Source organism: Amblyomma americanum, chromosome 10 (genome assembly GCF_052857255.1).
Source record: "Amblyomma americanum isolate KBUSLIRL-KWMA chromosome 10, ASM5285725v1, whole genome shotgun sequence".
NCBI lineage: Eukaryota > Metazoa > Arthropoda > Arachnida > Ixodida > Ixodidae > Amblyomma > Amblyomma americanum.
This window is the reverse complement of record NC_135506.1, coordinates 75,845,517-75,869,368: the sequence shown is the minus strand read 5'-3', so window position 1 is coordinate 75,869,368 and position 23,852 is coordinate 75,845,517. Positions and strand designations below refer to the sequence as shown.

The 23,852-nt window shown below is 45.0% G+C and overlaps 1 protein-coding gene across 1 annotated transcript; it reads right to left on the bottom strand.

Annotated features, from left to right (window-relative positions):
- Positions 1-190: 190 nt before the first annotated feature.
- LOC144108421 (uncharacterized) lies at positions 191-23,110 on the bottom strand. The gene is made up of 6 exons (XM_077641663.1): positions 23,006-23,110; positions 14,641-14,887; positions 11,772-11,979; positions 6,974-7,201; positions 5,525-5,886; positions 191-386 (listed from the first exon to the last, which is right to left on the bottom strand). The coding sequence occupies exons 2-6, from the start codon at positions 14,778-14,780 to the stop codon at positions 191-193; spliced, it is 1,134 nt and encodes a 377-aa protein (XP_077497789.1). The 5' UTR covers positions 14,781-14,887; positions 23,006-23,110.
- Between the last annotated feature and the right edge of the window lie 742 nt (positions 23,111-23,852).

Here is a 23,852-nt window from a genome sequence, read left to right as displayed (position 1 = left end):
AGGAACAAGAAAAAACTAGAATTCCGCTGTTATGTTCTTGGATGCTGCATTTTCCTGGCTGCTATGTCTTCGAGAGCCAGTACTGTCCAAGCTTCCATAGAAATCCGTGCAACAGAAACTTGGCTCTTACATCGTAACTGTGGCAGCTTTCCCACATGCTACGTCACGAATGTCATTTCAAGGTAGTGGTTCATCCCGTGCCAGCATTCTGACAGCCAACTATCGGGGCGCACAGAATGGCAATGGAGCCAAAGAGGTACTCTATACTCAATAGCAGGTTGGCCGTCACCGTGTTCGGTGACCTGCAGCATGTTGCATCTATGTCAATGCCGAGCACACTTACAGTCAGCGTGAAGCTTGTCTTGACTGCTGGTGCAGCTTCATCACTATTGAGACACGAGCACAAACTAATGAAGGCGCGAAAACAAAACTATGCCACGACAAACGCCACCTTGGCAATGCTGTACTACGTGCAGTCATCTGCCTTTTCCCTGTCGCTAGTAGCTTAAAAATGCAATTTCTAGGTTCCAACAGAGAAGTATTGCGTAGGATTGAAGCGGCCGCCACAAAAACGACGCAGAAGAAGCACACAAGTGAATTAACTTTGCCCATACTCTGTGCCTGCACCCCAGATCTTCGAAATAACCATGTTGATGCAGTCCACCAGACCTAATTATTTGGTAAAATTTACAACAGAAATTATGCGGCCCCAATACCTAGAATTATCTGGGATAGAATTATCTGGCACAGAATTACCAAGCCTCAAACCGAAACAGAAATGCTAGCGCACCTAATTCAAATTTGGACTAGCCATGCTAAATCGACCGTCATTTTTTTTAAATGTTTCTCTTAGTTTCCGGACCTCCATACAGTAGGCACAGTGCACTGCACGCTACAGCATGTTTGCTTTTGCATCTGAACCTTGTCTCATCAGTGGCAGAGCAGCCACTGAACACAAAGTTAATGAAAGCAGTCGCCGTCAGTTGTCTGTTTTCGTGTGACATGCCTGGATGAGGAGGTCTAAGACCCTAATTAGTATATGTTAATTTGCCAAATGCATATTTCCTTCCAGGTCAAATATTTGAAATCTTAATGAATATCCAAAAAAGCATCCTATGATATACCTGAAAGTTAAGTTTCCCCAAAGTATGTTAACAAATAAAAAAAATTTAAGACCCTCATAACCCCTTAAGTTAAAGCAGTACAAAAAATTCAGAATGTGCAGAACACTATCAATCCCTTTCTCCACAGGTGCTTCACAACTGAAAGGTGAATTGCGGCTTTTTTTTGCATGAATTTAATCTTTCGATTTCAGCTGTGTCTAGAGAGTCCAAAAAAATCTGTCAGTGACTGAAATAAGACACAGGGCAGCTGTTACTGCTCACTGATTTATTGATTAGCTGGTGACTTTCTGCATACACTGTGGAAGATCAGACAATCTGTCAGAATTAACTAGGCCAGTGCAAACACCACATTTACTCAAATGTAATGAAAGTTTTTTTTCCAAGATTTTCTGTCCCTTAAAGTTCACCCTCATGTTGAAACCAAACACCGTGATTTGACTGCCCTAAAGCAGTGTTGCGGAGCAGCCATTGTGAAGCAATCGCAACTAGGTTTCGGATTCCACAGTTTTGGGGTATTACGTCTGTTGGCAACATGAGTACCATGGAAGCCAAGTCCAAGTCTATCCAAAAGTCAAAACGTCACCCTTTGTGTTCATTGGGATACCGTGCCTTTCACGTTGTGGCGTCATGTTCTTTAAATGCGGGACCGTACGCATCGCACATCAATCACTGCCCCGTGTAAGGCACCGGAGGGAGACCCATCTCCATGTGCTAGCTTACTGAGATGGGTGCACTGTACCGCTTGTTTAGCGAATTTCACGCTGACAACAGCTGCGACAGCCGCAGTCAGCCCAGGCTCGTCCCGCAGAGGACAAGAGAGCCGTGCATCCTCTGGTGGACGGTGCCGTGCCGGTTCCAGCATGTCCGCACCGAGGGTAGCGCAGGCTCAGACACCTGGCAGGTACAGCTCTGGGCACTGTGTACATGCGCAGACTGGCTCTAACACACATGCAGGCGTGCAGGTATGCTGTGCACATCCTTAGGAAGTGTTCATGGAGTTGGGCTATGGCAACACGCACGATGCTATCCCAGAGGAAGCATGATGAACTGAAACCACACCAAGCAAGGATTCCAGAAACAATACTCGCAAGCAATAAATACTTGAAGAATTCAAATACCAACATTCGGATCAAATCAAATATCGAATACTTTACTATTTGATTGAACATTTGAAATTACTGAATATTTGCTCATGTCTAGAAATAACCGCTTAGGCATTAATTATTGGGTGGGAGAAAATTTTCAAATTTTTCGAGAGAGCATACCAAGATTGTGCACTAAGAATTCCTAGCCTCTCGAACGATTACCTATGCCTTATCTCTCAGTAAAAAGACCACTACATATTAGGCATTTTAAGCACACATGCTTGTGCAGAACAAGCAGGCAGGTGCATTCACTGCAGCCGTGCCAGAGCTACCATAAAACAAAGGGCCGTCCGTCTTAAGGGGAGACATGGCTCTTCACAGCCGAAAATTAGAATAAAAAAATCAAATTTTTTATATTTAGTTTTCGCTATCCTGAGATCTTTTCACAGCTATCTACAAATTTTCCTTACAACACACTACCTAATTCGTGCGTTGTAGAATTCAAGATATGTGAATCCGTGCACTTTAATTGAGGTCAAATCGCACTAAACATTGACTCCCAGCAGTTAGAGAAATATGCGCTGTGCTCGCAACATTTTGGCTTCGTTTGAAAGGCCGTGATTCAGGTTATTCCCATGTTTCGGTTGGCGACAATAAGCAAACAATGGAAGCGGTAAGCAAAGGTAAAAAACTGTGCAATACACGTACTGCTATTGGTCTCCAAAATCACGTGAACAAAATGGCGACTTTTAGTTGGCTGGCGGCTTCAACCGCTTGCAACCCAGTGCGAGTTGGTCACACTGCGCTGTTCCACTGTCACGGCCGAGCTAGGTTTCTCAGTGCAAAATGAGGAATACACATTTCGAGATGTGCAACATCTTCAGCCTAAGAGGGAGCAAAAGATAGAGATCTGAAGCTGCAGGGTACACTGCATCATCGCAACCTGTTATCTACGATCAGCAACCAGCTCAGCGCTCAGCACTACAGCGAGGAGTGAGCACAGATTCTCTCAAGAGATTCCTGCTGCATACAGGCAGCATAACCGTGAGTGTGCAGATGAGGAAGTGATACCTAAGCAGCTTTCGTTGATAGCCAGCAAGGGCACGATAGATCGAGCCTTACAGCAAACCTAATGGTGTGACGGCAGCGGCGGTCACAAACCGGCGTCCCGCAACGTGCGGAATCTCAAAGCTTGACGAAATAAACTTTGTTCTCAATCTTTTGAGGTGCAAGACAAGCGAAGAGCACAATTAATTACTTATGGGTCGATTGCAATCACAGCATTGTTGTGAGATACACACATGCACACCTCTACTTTGGCAACAACTTCTGGGAAGTCATGATGCAAAGGCATTCATCTCTGGTACCAGCCTCCAGATCATGCCATTTCTTCTCCGGCAATTTCCTTGTTGCAAGTGCTATTATGTTGAGGAGAAATGGTGGTACGCCCACCCCAGAAATAGCCAGAGCTCGCTTCAGTGATTTTTAGTTGGCCTTGGTGGCACAAAATTATGCCAAAAATGTCTTTCCCCAATTTCTCACAACTGCCTTTCTGACACAATCAGAATATTAGAGGAGCAATATCTCCAGTTCTATAACAGCTATTACTATAATTCAATTTGTGAAAGAAAGATAAATGCACATGCTCTGCAGTAATACTAACTTTAGACCACTAGATCATCAAGAAAATGCTCAAAATATATAATTTTCACCAGCCCCCAAAACGAGCTTTCTTCAAGTTTGACCAGTTGAAACTCTTCCAAATCATCCTAGGACGCTTAAATATGCCTTACAGCACTCCTAATGACCTTAGATTATTTATAAATAGAAATGTTCTTCGTAAAATCTCATGTTTGTTAACCATGCTTCCACCAAAGAAAGACATGCTTTCCTTGATCTATGTACAAGTGACTGCTGCAGGAGAAAAACAATTGCAATTTCGGAATCAGCACATGAAAATGCACGGACAGTAAAAATTTGGTGTAAATCTGTCCATAAATTAAAAGAAAAATGTGTCTAAGAGAGGTGCCCCTTTTAAAAACGATTTTCCGCATTCAACTGGTACACCTGGCTAGAGATGCTTCTAGGAAAAGTTTTCCAGATTTAACGGTGCCCTGCAACGTAAATCAAGCAAGAGGTCTTCATCCTCTGTTAGCAAAGTAAAAGACACTGTGACGCATGAATGCCCAAAGAGATCAGATGTGCACATATCGAGCCAATGGTGTCACAACGTAGTGGTGATTTTTGGCCGCAGTAATCCAGATTGGGCACTGTCTTTCTGACCGGCTGGGCATCCAGTTTGAACCTAGTTGCTTTATACTCGCAAAATGGATCCAAAATATTATGTCTCCGAGTGCTGCAAGGTTTTCACATGCCACAGAAATTTATTCTCAGTGAAAGCGAACAGAAATTGACAAGAATAACGCTTAGGGAAATAGTTTCCATTTTGCTTCAAACTTCCTTGGAGACAGACACTGTTTTTCAAACCACTGTTTTTCAAGGCAGCAAAAAAAAAAAGAAGGAAGAAAAGCCAGTGACACAACCTGCCCACAAATGTGAAGGGAGAAGCCGGACAGGAGGTGAGGTTGGAGAGGATGAGCTTCCTTTGTAGACTTAGTGACCTCGTTTATGTGTAAAGTCCCACATGTATGCAAAACCACTAGATTAACAGTGAGAACTACTGCAAAAGTTGCCACTGAACCCGACACAAACGATATTGCACCGTGTTCCAGCCAAAACAAGCGCCTGCACTCTGCAAAACATCACACAAAGAACCGCAGTCTTTCTAGTCCAAATAAATATGGCCACGCACACTTACCGCTAACATACCACGTCTCCGTAATCTGCTAGTTGCCGAAGCGCTGCCAGCACAAAGTCGTCCTGGCGAGTGTGGCTGCCCGCTGGCAGCCCAAAACCCAGAAAAAAAATGGCCGTGGCTTAGCTTGGTTAAGCCTGGTGATTGCGAAGCAATAGTGTGTTATTCTCGGATCAGCTGGTAGTATGGCTCGTGGTAGTCTTGGGTTATGCTAGTGTTACGGCTTACAGTGAATCATCTAAGAGGAAGTCATCCGTCAAATCCGTGTATGCCGACAAACATTTCCCTCACCAGCGTGCCCATTACAAAATCTTCCAGTATCGATTTGCGTGCCCATTACAAAATCTTCCAGTATCGATTGGCCGACAGTGCGGTACCACTCCATTTTCTCCGCATCATAAGATATGCCCACTCGGTGCTTGCAGTAGCGTTCGTTAAAGTACGGTAGCGTTACGCCGTAATAAATGTTGGGGTTATTGTTAGCATCTAAAATGCAATACAGTTTGTTGTACGTCTCCTCGTCGTCTTCACGATGCATTAGCGGTAGCTTGTATGTTTCGGCCACGTTGTAGATGGCCAAGTTGTCTGCATAACACCCCCATCGTTCGTCGGTCATCTTAAGTTTGCCCCACTTGTGCATCTGCGTGTCCGGCGTGTCGCTGGTTGCCCCGGGGTCCGGCGGTAGACCCATCTTGCATCTTACAATGTCATTCTTGTAGCGCGGTACGCGCTCGTACGCGTCGCCTATAGAGACCTCATCCAGGTAGCAAAACACGTTTTTATTGTTTTTGTTGAACATGGTTCGAGTAGACTGCTTTATGGGGTTTGGCGGCGTCTTTGACGGATCGGCGCAAGTTTGTCCCTATGCCACAACCGGTCACACACTGTACACGCATAGCCGAACGGGTTGTTAGTAAAGCGTCTGTTGAAATCACGCATTGCCGTCTCAAACTCCTTTACTCTTCTCGCATGTTCTTCATGTCATTCTACTGCAATGTGTCCTTCGGGTTGAGTCGGGCCAGCCTTGGTGAGAGATTTCTCGTCTTTTCTTCGAATGCTCTTGTCTCTGCTGGGGTGTTTCTTCTGCACACTGTTTTCTTCGCTTTTCATTTTCCTTCTCTCGAAATGCACGTTCCTTCTCGAGCCGCTGCTGCCGCTGTTCCGGGGTTTCTTGGACACGCCTCTGCCGTTTAGTCGCGTTCCAGCGTTCTGAACTAGTAGAAGGAGACTCACTGTCGGGCAAACTCATATTTTTTTCCTTTGCTTCTGCTGTTTCCACAGAGGAGGTTGCACGTTGTCGCCGAGCTGCATACCGGGCACGCCGCTTAGTAAGTCGTTCTCGTTCTTCTTCTGTCTCCGTAGCTTGCTGATGCTTCCTTTTTGCATTCTGCCGAGCTGCCTTGTTCGTAGGCACCATCGTAACATCTGGCTGTATGACTGCCTTGGCGAGAGGAGCGGAGCTGTTTTATACAGCTGGTGTGACGTCACTCTGACCGTAGCGCCCCTGGTGAGAGGAGCGGGAGTTAGGCCGCCGTTGGTGGCTACCGCCTCGCCTCGCGACGGCGCGAGATGGGGCCCCGTTTTTACACAGCTGGTGTGACATCACTCTAGGTCACGTGGTATGACGTCACGCAGCGAGGTCACGCTAAAGGTCAATGGTGCCTACCAACGCCTCGCCACGGAACGGGCTGAAGTGCGACCTGAAGTAGTATTGCTTCGCAATAAAACAAACGCGTTCTGGGCAGCCATCAGAAGTGCACGGAGCAGCCCAAGAAAATCAAGCGCCTGGCTGCGCACTCTGACAGCCTGCAGGCAGCCTGTGGGCAGCCAGAGGTGGATAACTGAAGAGGCCCACTTAAGTGCATCCACATCTGTGGAGATCGGACCCCACACACAAGGGCTTGACAGTACTCAGGCTGTAGGGAATAAACGAGTGAAGAGACACCCACCCTAAGGTTGCGGTTCAGTTTCAGCACACCCTGGAGGAGCACCAGCAGGAAGTCGGTGCAGACGTCCCTTTCATGCACCTCATCCACAATGACGTGCGAGATGCCACGCAGCTTTGGACTGCCCTTGAGGAGCTCCAGGAGGATGCCCACAGTGCAGAAGAGCAAGCCCCCATGGCTCAACAACAGCTGTTTGGAAATCCACACTTGGAAGCCCACCGTCTCGCCCAGCTGCAAGGCAATAAACGCACTGTACTTGTAGGGGATGGCTTTACTGGGTTTAACGTCCCAAAGTGACTCAGGCTATGAGGGACGCCATGGTTGAGGGCTCTGGAATACAATTTCGGCCACCTGGGATTCTTTAACGCGCACTGATATAGCACAGTACACGGGCCTCTAGAATTTTGCCTCCATCGAAATGCGGCCACCGCGGCTGCCTTCACACCCGCACGTTTCAGGTCAACAGCCGAGCGCCATAACCACTGAGCTACCGCAGAGGAGCACTTGAAGGATATGTGACACCATGAAGTCAGGAGACAAAGTCGCCATTGCCGATTTCACAAACAGCTTCAATAAATAAAAATTTTATTTGACATAAACTGCACACAAAATGTTGAATAATTATCTTGATCCAAAGCCGGGCTGTCACGGCTGGTGACAGATCCAGTGCATAACTTTCACACTTTTACTAAACATTTGGATAAGCAAAAAAATGATAAGATGTGGGGTTTAATGTCATGATGACACCTAAGCTGTGAGGGATACCGAAGTGGAAGGCTCCGAATTAACTTAGACCACCTGAGGTTCCTTAATGTGCCTGATGTCACAAAAATTCTGTTTCATTACTAAAAATTAGGCTTGTGCGAATATTCAATATTTTCGGATAGTTTAACGAATAATGCGATATTCGATATTCGCTTCGATTCGACTTTTGTTATTCAGAAATTTCGAACTATTCGTCTCAAACAAATAGCCGCATGCGGCAGGGAGAAGGCATTTTCGGAAGTTTCGGTTTTTAATACAGTAATACTTTTCCCAATCCAATCCAATCCAAACCAAGCCAGCAAAGCTCAGAAGAAAGGCATACCAAAAACGCATCTTGTCAGTGTGGCGGCATGTGGTGGTGTGGTCGATTACATTTAGTGGGCGACTCTGTCTCTGCCGCGGCGGCATTGGACCACTTCAGAAAGCACCATGTTGGACTTGCATGCGGCCAGCAATCCGATTTGGACCTTTTTGTAAAGATTCCACCGGGAACCGAAGCTCTATGTTTTAAATGCAAGGCAGTCCTGAAGACCACGACAAGTATGACAACAACCCTAGCAACGCATTTAAAGAGGAACCCGGACTTGCACAAGGACTACCAAGAGAAGTGGGATGCACACGAAGGCCTTCCAAGCTCAAGGGGGCAAGCAAGGCAAGTGGTCAACAACCATCCACAGCCAGCTGTTTCAAGCCGAAAATGAAGGCGTTGGCCCCAAAAGCCCAACAGATGACGAAAATGATCGCTCGCTTCGTAGCTCATGGTATGCACCCCTACAACATTGTCGAAGAACTGGGTTTCCTCGACATGATGAAGTTCGCAATGCCGGATTATGGCGTGCCATCTCAGACAATGTTCTCGAGAGCGATTAATCCGGACTTCTACGCATCAAGCAAAGAGAAGGTGAAAAAGAAGCTCGGGGACATTTTTGTAAGCGGAGTGGAGACACTTTCAATCACAGCTGATGGCTGGACATCGTGGGCAAATGACAGCTATGTTTGTGTAACTTGTCACGTCATGGACAGGGACTTCATGCAACACGTGCATGCATTGGCTTGCATAGAGATGACGAACTCTCACACTGCAGAAAACCTGGAGCTATTTAGCACAGGTGTCATCGAGGAGTCGGAACTTCCGGCCCACGATATTGTGCCAATCTTCGTCGTTACAGATAATGAAAGGAACTTTACTTCTGCAGTAGCGCGGCCATCCTGGAGTGGTGTGCAGTGTTTCGGACACACCCTTCAGATGTGTGTCAGTGATGCCAAAAGAGAAGTGTCGGGGTTTTTGCAGTTCTGTGCTAAGGCCAGAGTAATTGTGGCTAGATACAAACGAAGTCCCAAGGTCCGAGGACGGCTTCAGGAAATTCAGAGAAACATGCAGCTGGACCCTCTCGAGGTTATACAAGACGTCCCGACACGATGGAACAGTGAGCATGCCATGATGGCCAGACTCGTGAATCTCTGTACAGTCATCACTGTAGAACTTTCAGAATCTGATGCAGTTCCAAACTTGAACGCAAGTGAGTGGAAGCTAATGAATGCAGCAGTGCACATCTTGAAGCCACTTGACCATGCCACAACTGAACTGTCAGGGGTCAGATATCACACGCTGTCACAAGTCATTCCCATGTTGCAGTGTACCAAGGTGGTTCTAGCTGAACATGTTTCCGAAGGTGGTGAGGCAGCATTGCTTGCCTCAAGCCTTTGCGTAGCATCAAGACGAGGTTACCTGATATCAAGATGTCATGCCTTCATGCATCGTCAATGTTGGTCAATCCTAGATACAAAGATGTCTGTTATGCTGAATGACCCGCAAAGTAATGGGCGTTCACTCTACTCACAACGGCAGCAGAAGAGACTGTGCCAGTTGATCAACATGGTACAGCACCTGCTCTGCAGACCAATCACGGTAATCTATGTGGAGTGCTTTTACACACTTCAGCTTACGTGCACATCATCAGTCAAGCCGTACAATCTCGGATGAGGTTGCTGGGTATTTGAAGGCCTCCTTCTTTCCCGGTTCCAAGACCCCCTTGTGTGGTGGAAAAGCAAGGGCAGCCAACTTTACCCAACCCTGGTTGCAGCTGCCCGTAGGTACCTTCCGATACCAGCGACCCAGACAAGAAGTGAAACACTTTTTTTGACTGCAGGAGCCATTGTAAGCTGCAGAAGGGAGCACCTCAAACACCAGCATGCGGAACAGCCAGTGTTTTTGCACGAAAATTTGTAGACTTTCGTAAATAATCAAGTTGTTTACTTTCCTTGAATAAATCCCAGACCTTAGCCCTCGGCCTTTTTTTCGTATTCGCTTCGAAATTATTAGAGAATAGTTAATATTTGCTTCGAATTTACTTCGAACGAAAAAAGCACTATTTGCACAAGCCAACTAAAAATCTGATCCACTACTAAAAAAATTTTTTTTAGCGACACACACAAATTTGTAGAAATGGAACAAAATGTTCGCATATCCTTTTAGTGAGGACACAAAATTGGATGTTCTTTTCAGCTTATATGAAATGTTATTGCATAATTTAGCCCCGCCAAAAGATTTTAAGCGGTGCCAGTACGTGTTATACAATGAAATTGAGAAAAGTCTGCAATTTTTCGTTACACTGGCAGTTTTTCACTACTTGACGTTTTCGCACAGACTCGAAAGTGCAATGCGAAAAGAAAATGAAGATAAGAAATAAATTTAGGTGAAATCACCTACGAAATGTTGAAGTAAACCCCCGTTACTCGAATTCATAAACATGGAGAACCATCTCACAATCGCAGTCGCCACTACTAGCTCTGCCGCGGCTCGCACGACGCTGTTACGAGTGGGGTGAAGAGTGGAAGAGACAGAGGAGTTGGTGACACCATGGGTCGGTAGGGCTGGCTGTGTTTGATGCATTTGACTTGACTGGCAGTCACGTTTTACTAGTTTTTACTGTTGCTCTTCGTCAATAGTCGTTAGTGGTGCACATCCAGGAAGCGTCCAGCACTTGTCCATGGCCATGTTCAAGATGGCTGTCATTCTTTGCGCCGAAGAAACGAACTGCATGTCAGGCCACAAGTTTTGGGAAGGGTGATGCAGGTGTGGCTGCAGCGAGTCAAAATTTTCAGCTGTTCCCTGTGATGTTGTTGCGCAGTTGTTTGTGAAGCGCGGGTTTTCACACGGGACGACGATGGTAGAACGACGTGGTGTGGGACCGCAGCAGCAATGACAATGGCAGCACTAGTGAGGACGATGGCGCAAGTGTGAACGAGTAGTCCAGTGACAAATACATTTGTGTTCTGGAATGTGGCCATCGGCACACATTTTTTTTCATGATGTGACATGGGGGAGGGGTCGACTTATATTCGAATTGACATACAATCATGTAAATGCAGTAATGAGCTTATACTGCATAGGCAAGATTTGACAGTGTTCAGATTGCATCCACATATGTGGACACACTTACCAGGATAATGAATTGCAGCATGAAAAGATGCAAGACAAAGCAGCTAAATAAAAGGGTTTGAGTTTGTTGGGTTTTACAGTACATAAGCAATCAAGGCCATCATAAGCTAAGCACAAGCTAAAAAAGAGGGGTGGTGGATTGAAACATGCAAGGACTTAGGTTCTTCGGCAACACAAAAAGCAAAGAACAAATCGGTTCCCTGAAACCCAGTTTGAGGACCCCTGGTTAAGGCCCCAAAATTCCACAGCCGAGGCCAGCAAGTTGATGTCACTTCTGCAGGGCCACACCTCAGGCCCTTTTCCAGTGCAGCCCTGATAGCACCCCAAAAATGAACAGAACTAAAGTTTGCCTCAAAAGCTCGCTTAGATTCCGTCAAACTCGCTTTTGAAAATTTCTGTGTCGGCACCTATCAGCAGAGTACCTTAAAATAATGGAGTGTTAGGCTAGTTGCTTATGCATATACATAATAGCGCAAGACAACAAAGACGATGCACTAGAAGACTGGACGAGCACTCATCCAGTCTTCCAGTCTGTCGTCTTTGTCTTGCACTATGACAGCATTGTACGATGCCAGTAAACGAAAAACCACCAACCTCTTCGCCTCGCTCCTGTGCCACCTGCTTTGCTATGCTGATGGCTGCCGTCCTCCGCGGCTGGGTGATGACTACGTTGCAGGCAGAGCCCTCACCTCTGCAGATGAACTCCTCAATGATGAACTGGGGCCCTTGCATCATCTTTCCCGAGCCGGTCTCGCCATAGACCACGACCACTCGATAGCGCTCCATGTGAACAACGTTCTGCCTGCAGTACAAGCATGAATGTTAAATTCCGGAATGTAACATTCCCAATATAGTGGCAATTATCAGCAACGCCTGTACCATTACGTGTACCATTACCAACTTCACGACCACTCCCTCCCTCTTCAAGCGAGGCCGATTCCCAACGCTATGCCCACGGTTTAGCCACAGCCATTGGCAACGATACAAAGAACACAACGGTACCAGCAACTCTTGAACCTTCTTTCATGTTAGCACACAGTATTATAAAAAAAATACCAGAACAAAATCTGGTGCTACCATCATCAGGATGAACGCTCGAAAAAACCTACATGCGGTTTTACGTGTGGGTTTTACTGAATAAATGAGTTAGAAGTCTAACCCATGTCTGCCTCATTGTGAGTGTCTCAAACTTGTAGTGCTTTTGAAATGATTACACAGATTGTGCCATGAACATTTACGATCTGCACTGAAACATTCAGAAGCAGAAGCAAACAACTCTGATGTAAGAGGGGAGGCAGGTTTCGGGACTTAAGTTTTTACTTTTCGACCAAGAGCAGTGAAATCTGGCATGCTTTTTGGAAAGTGCACTAAATGAATAAATACAAATTTTCCCTCATATATCATCAGTACTTTTGACAATATAAATTTTTATGTGCTTCATTGAGATGCCAAACTTGCAGTAAGCCTGGCATGACAACGAAACATGGTAGGAGCCTGCAGTCACCCTCAAGTGTTACACAAAGATATGTTATACAGTGACACTCTCCAAATAGCTTCAGTAGGCTGATTTTTTCTACACGAAAAGTTCTATCCCTGCTTCCATAATGCACTCATTATCACCATGCCAAAAGAGTGGCAGAGTGAAAAAATGGAGTAATTTATAAATGTAGGAATGTCACTGTTTTATGGCTTTTGGGAGTTTAACGTCCCAAAGTGCTTCAGGCTTTGAGGGATGCCGTAGTGAAGGGCTCCGGAACTTTCGACCACCTGGGGTTCTTTAACATGCACCGACTTCGAACAGTACACAGCCCTCTTCAATTTCGCCTCCATCGAAATTCGTCCGCCGCAGCCGGGATCAAACCCGCGTCTTTCAGGTCAGTATAAAAAATTTAACAAGGAACACAATGCAACATACTACATGAAAATCCAAAGAAGCTATTTTCATGCTATGCTTTCTGCAAACAGGGCAGTCAGGGTCAAGAAAAAATTTGAGAAAACTGGTATTTTCCAAGGGTATCAGCCAGTTTTTTGCTACCTCCGCTCACAAAAACATTTTTTGAAGGCACTTCTGTGCTTTTTTTGGCTTTCTCGTGCTGTTTCCATTTTGGTTTCAACAGCTGAATGAGCACTGTGGCGTCAAAGTGTACTTAAAGGTCACGTGAGAGATGGGAAACGCCCATATAATCCCTGTTTCCACATTCATTGTCATTCCGGATCTTGAGGAAGGCTGGCATCAACACAGCAGTAAATTAAAACAATAAAGCAGCGATTATATGGATGTTTTCCATGCCTCACATGACACAAAAGTACTCTGACGTCACAGCCATCGTTCGGTTGTTGAAACAGATACCGAAACAGCTCGACAGAAAAAATTCGATTATAAATTATTTAGTGGTCGTAGATGACTGCCACATGGTGATTCATGCATAGTAGTGTCTTCTGCATCATTGCAGAGAAGGAAATATGCTAACAAAATTAGGTGTCTACACTCCTTTAAGAGGAGTTACGAGACGACGCAACTTGTGGCACGAGAGCTCAACTTCAAAAATTCTTTTTTCGCTTCAAACAAAAATTAACTCTACAAAAATTTCAGAAATGAAACCCAATAAACTGTTATACGTAACCCGCTATTGCTTATATTTTTACTTGGGCCACCTCACGGTGAAATTAACGAGCGTTTTTGGCTCAAAACACTTTTTCAACTTCAGTATTTTTTACTTTCGATGTACGCAGTTCTATCACCTGCAACATTTGTTTAGGTACTAGACATCTAGACAATCTAAACGGCTATTTCCGAATTTCCATGAGCAAGTTGATAAATAAAAAAACGACAGAAATGGAAGATTTTCATGCATCTTTTCGATTTTTTTAATATATTTCTGCCATATAAAGCTGCATAATTTGAATTTTATCGAAAACCAGAATTGTGCAAATATCAATAAAAAAAATTGTGAAGCATTCTCTAAAATTTGAATTTTTTAATAATTATTTAGCAGTGCCTGGTTGCTCGCCTTTTCTAAATATTCAAACTGCCCTCACCTCATGAATAATTTTTTTCCGGCAAAAATATTTTAGGCTTTGATTACACACATTAGGATAAGTCTCCATCAATTTTTTTGAACAAATTGAAAGATGGTCAAGTGCAATGTCTGGAACTTTTGGCGTGGAATAACTCAGACCTAATGTACCTGACCTCGGCCATTGCTTTTTCGCGTGCTGGGAGAGTTGGAACAAGCCAAGAAGTTTGAATTCAGCAAATTTAAAAGAATGTGCAGTACGAATTAAGTGGCTTTAAAATGCATTGAAAATATAGCCAGTCAACCAAAACTTCCAAAGTTATCTGAATTCACCGAAAGTTCGAATTACCGCAAGTTTAATGTACTTCAATCTGTCCTCAATGTCCTTTCATGCGGCACAAATAAGGGCGCAACTGATAACCGCCACCAAGCGCCAGGTTTCTCACCTCTGCGGGAATATGGGGAGAGCCTGTTTGGCCTGCTGCATCGTGGACAAGTAATGGGAGGCCCCCTCAAGCCTGGCCAAAAGCTCCCCGTCTCTTTGGGGCTGAAACCCGCTGGAAACAATGAGCAGCCATCCGGTCATGATGTCATACACGACACGGTGTGAACTCGCGCGAGTGGCTTCGGTCTCTACGCTGCAGTCTTCTTCTCTCGCATCATCTGGAAGGTGCGCTGCATTTTACCGACCGTCTGAGGAAAAGAAGAAAAAGTGATCTTTCACAAATAAATTAACGACTTGGAGAGAAAAGAATGGTTACACATGAATTATGAGCATAAAAGACCACATGGTACAATTAAATCACTAAAGGATCCATGACCAACTTTGTCGCAGCCTTCCTTTTATCAGCACAAAATGCAATTCTGGTTGCACGATTGCAGAGTTGCTAGACTATGTTAAATATCTGTAACGTGTAGCAGCCCAGAATTTCAGTATTTTCAAGTGAACAAACGATGCAAAGATTTGCCATTAATGTGAACTTATTGTTACACAGTACCAATACACCATTCACTACTAGATAATGCACAGAAACCAATAATTGATTGCACTTCACCCCTATTTTGACATGCTGCACAGTTATTCGCATAGTGCAGCATGCAGTACTTTTGTGACACAAATATGCACTGCTTCAGTTTTAGCCATTTTCTCGTCTTTGTCTTGAAGGGCTGAGGTATGAGTGTAGGATATATAACACAGCGGATCCGAAGCAAAAGAAAATGCCACCCGGAAGAAAATGCCGCCAGGGGCAGCAGCACTGTCTATCCACCTTATCCAGGAGACCAGGATAGGGCGGCCACAGGTGGAACAGGACAACGCTAATTGCGGGTCAGTTGGTAAAGGGCTTTCTAGTGCAGTGGATGTGATTGGGTTGTTGCCAATGACGACGACGACATCGCTGATGATAACAACTAAAAGCTTAAGTTCATAAGACTTTACAACATTTTAAATTTATGTGTGCGACCACTGGAAGAGGCCCCTAAGAAGTAGGCTTCCTCTACCTTGAAGGAAGACATGAATATGCACGGAAGCTATGTACATGACGCTGTCTACTCAGTTGTGTATGCTGCAACAAGGTCATTGTAACGGGCCAGAATGGAGCCCTTAGACAAGGTTCACCATGAAAGTAGCTAGCCCAAACAAGCACGGACAAGGCAGGGTCCTGTGAAATTGCTGTGATAGTATAATAAAAACAAGTGCCTCAGATAAACTATCTGAAATAAACGTCACTTACAGGAGATATTTGAATAATAGAAAGTTACTTCTGGAAGCATCTAGGAGCACACACCAAACCTTGCTGTCAGCACGGTAACCCAGTTTAGAGCCCCACGGGACGACATTGTCTCCTAATCCTTCCTGACAATTATCCACGCTTCCCAATTTACCTTGCGTAGCCCTTCCTGTTAGTCGACAGTGCAATTGAGCTGAAAAGCATCATAAGTGCTGTGCCATACAACAAAGTCCACTTGTACTATTTACACAGTAACACAGACATGTGACAGCCCACCGGCCTGCCTTTGCATATCAAGAAGCTTAAGGTCACTCTAAACTTCAGGCACCCTTGATACCTCCTGCTGGCTTCAAAAATGCATAATTAAAAACAAAAACAAATGCCCAGCATGACAAGGATAACACCAAGCACTGGAAGCATAGCATGAAGACTCGCAACGAAAAGTACAAAAGAACTTCATGGTCCCTCCTTACAAAGGTATTGCTGTAGCCAGACTATTTATCAGAGGGGAGAAAAAATAGACGCATGCAAACTACAGCTGGCTGCATAAGCTAGTAGATGAAGACAGATTGGGGAAAAGGACCCTGATTTCTCAAGCATGTGGGCTTGAAAGGAAGCATAGGAGTCTGCTGTTGTTTGCCCGTCAAATGCTGCAAAAATATAACTTGAACAAACTTCCCAAACAAATTGGCTTTTGAATACGCTTTGTCAAGCACCATTAATCCAAACGAAATTTAGTTAAACAAATTCAAACACATGGTTCAGTTCAATGAAATAGAGAACACTGAAGAACTGCTTGGGGCTTAACATTTTACTCCGGTTCATAAAGCACTCAATGTTCAATTCAGGTGAGCCAGCTGTCCTTTAAGCAAACAATTCCTTAAAGCACCCTGAGGTTTCTTTAAGCGGCATTTCACAGTACACATCATGCCTAAGAATTCCAGACTTCCCGCAAAGTTTTCAAAAACGGTTTTCTTCTTTCTCAGAACTCCAGCAGCCAGCAAGCTTTCCCTGAGAAAAGTTGAATGGAGGCTAAATGGTGCCGCATTTTACGTTTAAGGAAATTTTTCGTTTCTGCACCTAAATTAATCAAAATGCACACCCTTGACTAGTCTCTTGTGCTGATTAAAATAATATGTCTGCTTTTATGATAGGTAGATTAGTTCTTAAAATACGTTTAACACCCTACCATTAACAGGAACAATGAAAAGAAAACGCACACCATAAAGGGTCACAAATAGTGCTTGGTTACACTCTAGAAAAAAAAGAAGATGCATTGTTGGAAACAGTTTTATCTTATCATCATAGGCGGTTTTAAAAGACATTGAAACTCAAGGTACAAATAGTGCCTAAAGTGTAATCAATTACAGCAAATTAAAAAAAAATTCTGAATCTTAATTAAAAATTCTGCTCCCAACATCGCGTGGTCTGCACACCTACTGCATGCTAAAAGAATTATGGTCCTATCTGCCATAGATGCTCAGATATGCTAGTTAGGAATTCATTTTGAGAAAAACAAAGTGCCATTTCTGGCAAAATAATCGAAAATTCGGACGCCTGATTTTTGGGACAGGCTTGACTATTCGGACTTTTTCGCGGCACCGTGACATGGCCCATAGAGCCAATATACAAGAGCACTTAAAATTTCGGATGCACCGCAACTGACTGCTCGATTTTTCGGACCTCATTAGCACTCGGCAGAAATATCCAAGTAAGACTTTCTGACAGGCTAGTTGGTACATATTCATTTCTGGAGGCTGTGCACTAATAAAAGACGTTCACAGGAGAAAGGAGACAACAGGAAAGAAGAGCAACTTTCAACTTTAATGACGACAAAAGAAGCCATGCGCACTTATATACCACCCGTTATCCAGAGATCCAAGCTGCCATATCCAATCTGCCATACACCAAGCTGCCATACACCATAAAAACCCGCATGTAATACGAGGTTTATTTCCCATAATTAGCGTCCTAAATTTCTGCCTCGTACTATTTGCGGATCCAAACAAAAATTTTCGAAGTTGCTCGAAGTTTTGATTTCGTTATTGCGGCGTGGCTACGGCTTGGCTTTGCTGTTGGTACGTGGCTATGGCTTGGCTACATTACTCTCGACAAACGACATCACGATGTCGTTTTTTTGTTGTTGATCCATGGGTGTGCCGGGGGGTCGTGGTGTGCCGTGTGCCTGTTGACAATGCACATGCTCGCATGTAAGCCCCACTTCGTGAAGTGGATGTTTTTTTTTGGGAGCAAGATGTCAGGGTCTCGAAAACAGTACTCGGCTGCTTTCAAGTGAAGTGGTTTTAGCTGCGGAGAACATTGGCAACAGTGCAGCCGAGAGGCAGTTTGGTGTCACTGAGGGAAGCATTCGTGGATGGCAACGACAGAAAGAAGCCCTTTTCGAGTGCAGCGGAACGCGGCAAAGCTGTGAAAATGTATTGTGGATGCATGGGAGTCCATCCCAGATCTTGTACGTCGTTCTTTTAAGAAGTGCGGCATCTCGAACGCCCTCGATGGCACGGGAAATGAGTACATTTGGGATGATCTGTCGGACAAAGAAATGTCTGAAGAAAGCGCTGCTGAAGATGAAAGTGATTGAAGTGCGGGATGCGATTTGAATAAATGGCTTCTCTGAGCTTATGTCACTCGTATTACACGCGGGTAAAACTTTTTTTCCATTTCGCGTCTCTAAAACTTCACCTCGCATTATATTCAGGTTCGTATTATATGCAGGTTTTTACGGTAATGTGTACAGTGGAATCTCATTCATTCAAACTGCAGGAGAGACCGAAAGCTTGATCAAACAAAACGTTATTCATGCTTAAAGGGAGCCTCTTAGCTTGAGATGCTGGACTCCTGCGCTAGTCAGCACACTGCGCTTGCGTGGTTTCGAATTCGTACTGTTCTTGAATGACTTCCGCCGAACGAAGTTGAACAGCAGTCAAAGCTCGCAGAACTCATCTGTGCCGAGTCTTTCGTCTCGAATATGAGAAGAGGTAGCAGCGAAGCGCGTGGGAGGCATACGGCTTCACGGAAACGGCGAGCGTGGGAGGAGATGGTGGTGCATTTCAAAGCGAGGCAAGCATATCCACGGCAAAACGCACCGCAACCCTGAGTCTTCTATTGTAAAACAGTAAACAGCTGGCGTTTCGATGACAGGCAAGATGCCTCTCATTATAAGCAAGCCACCGCAGAGTGCACACCGCCGGATACGATGTTGATTTTGGCTCTAGTCGCTAGGCTTAATGACGAAGGCCAACGCCGACAGAGCACTTGCTCCAGCCATTTCTCAGTTCTTATTGTTTCGCCATCTTCGCGTTGTTGTCCCGGGACCATCGCACTGCGGGTGCAGCGCAGTTCCTGTGGTGGCGTGTTCGCTCTCCCGTCTAAAGACTTTGTCCCAATCCATGCGTTCATCGGTGACATGCCAAGGGCAGCACACCCAGGCCGAGCTTGTCAAAGCGACCGCCGCCCGTCATCTTTTGATATGTCGCGCAGCAAAATTTTGTCATGAGGAGCTTTACAACTGTGTGTGCAATACAACTGACCCCTTCCTCCGGCATATTGGCAAGAAGTTTGTGATTTTTATGGTAAAATTTGATTTTCTGGATTGCCTGAATTTTCGGTCGTTTTCGCGGTCCCTAGGGGGTCCAAAAAATCTGTCGTCGACTGTATTTCGCCTTTATTTACATACTGGCATTAGCAGATGCCTAATAGCCTCCTGGAATGTAATCAGTCTGACCAGAAGCATTGAAATGGTGCTTTTTCAGTGTGCACTGCAGATTTTCCACACATTTGCATTTCTGTAAAGATTCAGTTCGTCTTTGGTTATCCTTCTCCTGCGTGCGCGTTTGTCTTGGGGCTAGGAGTTAGGCTGAGCTCTTGCAATATACATGTAGCAGTCCTTTCACTCCCCACATTGGATTTCATCATGGCTTCAGCCACAGACACAGTGAAGAGAGAGGAATGTTGTTCATTTTGGGCAAGTGCCCATATCATCGAACACAAACTGTCGTTGTTTTGGGTGTTGCCTCGTTGGCAAAATTCAAGCAGCCTCCTGTCCAAAAGCCTTTCATATATAGGAAGTAAGGGCTCGCAAACATGAAGAGGCAGATTGTACCGGTGACATGGCATAGCCTCACCTCTGGCCTCTGCCGCATTCTGCCGGCACCAAGAATCCCCGCCTGTTGGTCAGAGGGTGTGGCTGCGAGTGGAGTCGTTGGACATCACATGATGGTAGGTGGCCATCACAGCTTTGAGCGTGGCCTCTACATCACCTATACGTGAGTTTAGCACCCATGAATTATAGAAGCTCAATTTAGAGATCAAATCTTGCGTGAGCTTGCCTCTCTCGCCAAGCCATTCTCCAGCAGGACATTTCTGCTTGGCAACCACGTTGTGCAGAGCAGAGCCCATGCATTTTTACACATGATTCACGCAATCTGCCTTCTGGACTCCAATGTATCCATACACTTCCGCTTCTTTCAAAGCAGGGAAGATGAAACTGCCACCATAAGACAGCACTGTGGTATAAAGAAGGTTGTGCTGCTATAGGAACCACTGGAATAAGATCACGGCAGCTTCAACCTTCATTTTCCAGCCTTCTTGTTTGTGTTTTTCTGGCAGGTGTGGCTCTGTTTCCAGGCGGGGTATGTTGGGTCACCTTCTTTTGGGCCCCGTTCGCACGCAGCGCAAAAATTCACAGTACAACAAAGTTAACAAGTCCAGTGAACAGTTCAATCACAGTTCACATTGCCAATGTGTGATGAGTGTCTACGTGTCATCCGTGAGCCGTCGAATGACACAGTGATGTTGCCTGGATTTCCGAGATTCAACTCCATGTAAGCTTCCGAAACTGCTCCCACACAGTAGGAAGTCAACTGTTCGGCCACATGGTCCATCGCGAACATCAATTTCTTCTCGACATATTTCTGCCAAGATTTTTATGTAGCGCAGCATGCTGATTTCCTGTTAAGTGCAATGCATGCGCAGCGAGAATGTTCACCACAAACGGGCTCACTGTCTGGTCGGTCTTCTTACATGGCAAGTTTCATCAACACGAAATGTTGCCACAGTCCGTACATGTCAGGATCAGTTTGGCAGCAAGGCCGTACTGTTTTCCGGTTTTATCAATTGTCACGTCACCGTTGCACATTTTGCATTTCACTGATGCCAGCATCTCGTTCGCCAACTACCAACTCTTGTTAACCATCTCGTTCGCCAGCGACAATGGAGAATGTTGTGTCGCCAAACACGAAGCTTGTGAAATCTCCAGTTCTATCAAGAATGCCATCTAGTGCTCTGTTGCTGCAGCTGATGCCATCCACTGAAGTTTCTTCCAATCTTTCTTGTCCATTTCTTGCATCTCACAAAGCCGTAGCATTGGGGTATCATGATCAATGCGACCGCTGTCCGAAAACGTATCTGCGGCCGGCGCTGCCATCAGGCCTAGCCCAATCGGCACTTCGTTACATGCTGGCGAAGGCATATCCAAGGTACTCTAGATGTACACAGCGCTCTTCTTGAGATTGCTAATAAGCGATTTTTCCCCCCTTTTTTTCGTACCTGTGAGATGTGCGGAACTTTGGCGCTGGCGCTGACATTGTTGAGACACACCCGCGAATGCACTTTGACAAGATTGCTATTGCTTGCGCTCAATAGATGTTTCCAGCAGATGACGCAAGGGGCATCAGCCAATTGGGTACAGTCAACTCCGGTTAGCACGAAGTCCACGGGGACGGCAAAAGCTTTGAATTGAACAAGATTCCAATTAAGCAAGAGCACATAAAAACATCCTTATTTGCATTGAAACCATGCCAGTGTTCACGAGAAATAGTCTGTCATCTTTCTCTGCTTATTGAATCCTGCAGCAGAAAGCATGTTTTGAAGACTATAAATGTGCCTAAACAGTTCTGCTGGATTATTGTCTGCTGGAAAACGCTCCACAACAGCGAAGCCCGCAGCTGCATCTGCAGCTGTCAGATGCAGCACGTCATGATCGCAGTCATGAACAGATTGGCTGGGCCGAACAATCAGTGCAATTTCACTGTCCGTAAGAGCGTCGCATGTTTCGACTTCATTGTACATGGCTATAAATTCTTTGAAACGGACGTCACCAAAAGCAACATCAAAATCGGTGCCAACATCGGTATCAAAATCGGCAACAAGTAGAGAGCACTCTACCGACTCACAGGAAGGAGTTGTCCATGCACAAAATCATTCACTCAAGGTGCTTGCTTTAAAGGACATTAACATTCTTGATTATGCCCTGTTCCATAGGCTGCAGGACAGATGCGGTATTTGCAGGAAGGTATGCAAGGTGGATAGGACTTAAGATCATGCGCACTGCACTGGTCTACAAGAAAGAGCACTTTCTGGATGAATGACATAAATTTCCAAACCAGCTTCATCAGCCAATCTCTGAAAATTTCTGACATCATCTACGCCTTCTTGTTTGATGTGTAGTCAACAGGAAGCATTTTCATGCCTTTAAAACATCTTGGCTTGGCAGCTTTCCTCACCATGAGCAGGCGACATAGTTCTGTGCCAGTCATGTTGGCGGCACGAACAGCACTGAAACCCTCTCCTTGCTCCGTTTGCCCCCGGCGCATTAATCCGTTTTGAAAGTAAGTCTTCTCAGGGACAAGCCGATAAAAGTGAGCAGACTCATCTGCGTTAAAGATATATTCCGGCTGGTACTCAGCCAAGAATCTCGGAAGCTTTTCGTCCTTCCACATCGAGATTGTTTCAGGATATACTGACGCATTCTCTCCAAATACGCTCTTGAAATCCTGATCATGGCAGTCTTTCAAGCATGTGAGCCATCCATCAGATGAAGCAAAGTCGTCGATCCCCAACATTGCTCCGAGAGATTGGGCTTTCGCAACAATCTCCCCGCTGTTATTCCGTCCTCCTCGAATACATACCAATAGAACCTTCTCTAGCTCCGGATGGCAGCCTGAACGCATTCACTTACGCGACATCTTAAACATGTCGTGCTCAAAAGCGTCCCGTATTAAGTGCTTATTCTTATTGAAGTTAGAATGCGTGTTAGGCTTAATGCCATACTTCCGCCCGATACCTTGCTTGGTGGTTCCTTCCTTTTCCACTTCTCTCAAAATCTCGACTTTCGTCGCAGAGTCAAGCATGCGATATGGTCCACGAGTCGCCATGACTGGTACAACCGCTGCATGTGAACTCCAAATTGTAATCGAAACGTGGAACCATCTGCGACAAACAAATGGCCAAAATGACTCCGTCGCCCTGCCATTGCACTGTGACATATCAGCTATATCAGCTCACTTCAAGCCTCATCTGACCACTTTGAGATGAGCGGTGCTATAGGCACTTACAATGGCAGTGGTGTATTTTGCCTTTTTAAGAAAGTAGCCTCACGATAGTCACAATGGTACCAAAAATGACAGTCATGATTATCGATTTAAAAATAACTTTTAATTAAATGACACTTTAAGCTGTTTAACAACGAATTATTGAGTGATATTTCTACAGGAATACATGCAAAAATGTCGGGATCAACATTTCGCTTCTAATTAATCGAAAATTCTAATTGAGCAGCTTCAAATTATCGAAGCCAACTGCAGCAGCCTTCAGTAACCTGCATCGACTAGCGAATAGCATGGCACGTTACGACAGCAATTTGGCGGCATTTTCTTCCTTATCCAGTAAGCATAAAAGAGCAGCAATGACACAAAATTAAAAATGAAAAGCAGCTCTTTCAAATGAAGCCAAGATGGTGGCGATCACTACAGTAGAATGATAATAGCATGTCGCAGAAAAAGCCCTGTTCTTGTGTGAAAATCTACTCAGAGAGAGCAGGGATCGAAGTTTTATACTCATTTTACAGCTCAAATATTGACTCTCGAGGTTACAAAATTCACAGACTACAACAAAAAAGCTGCAGATTTTGA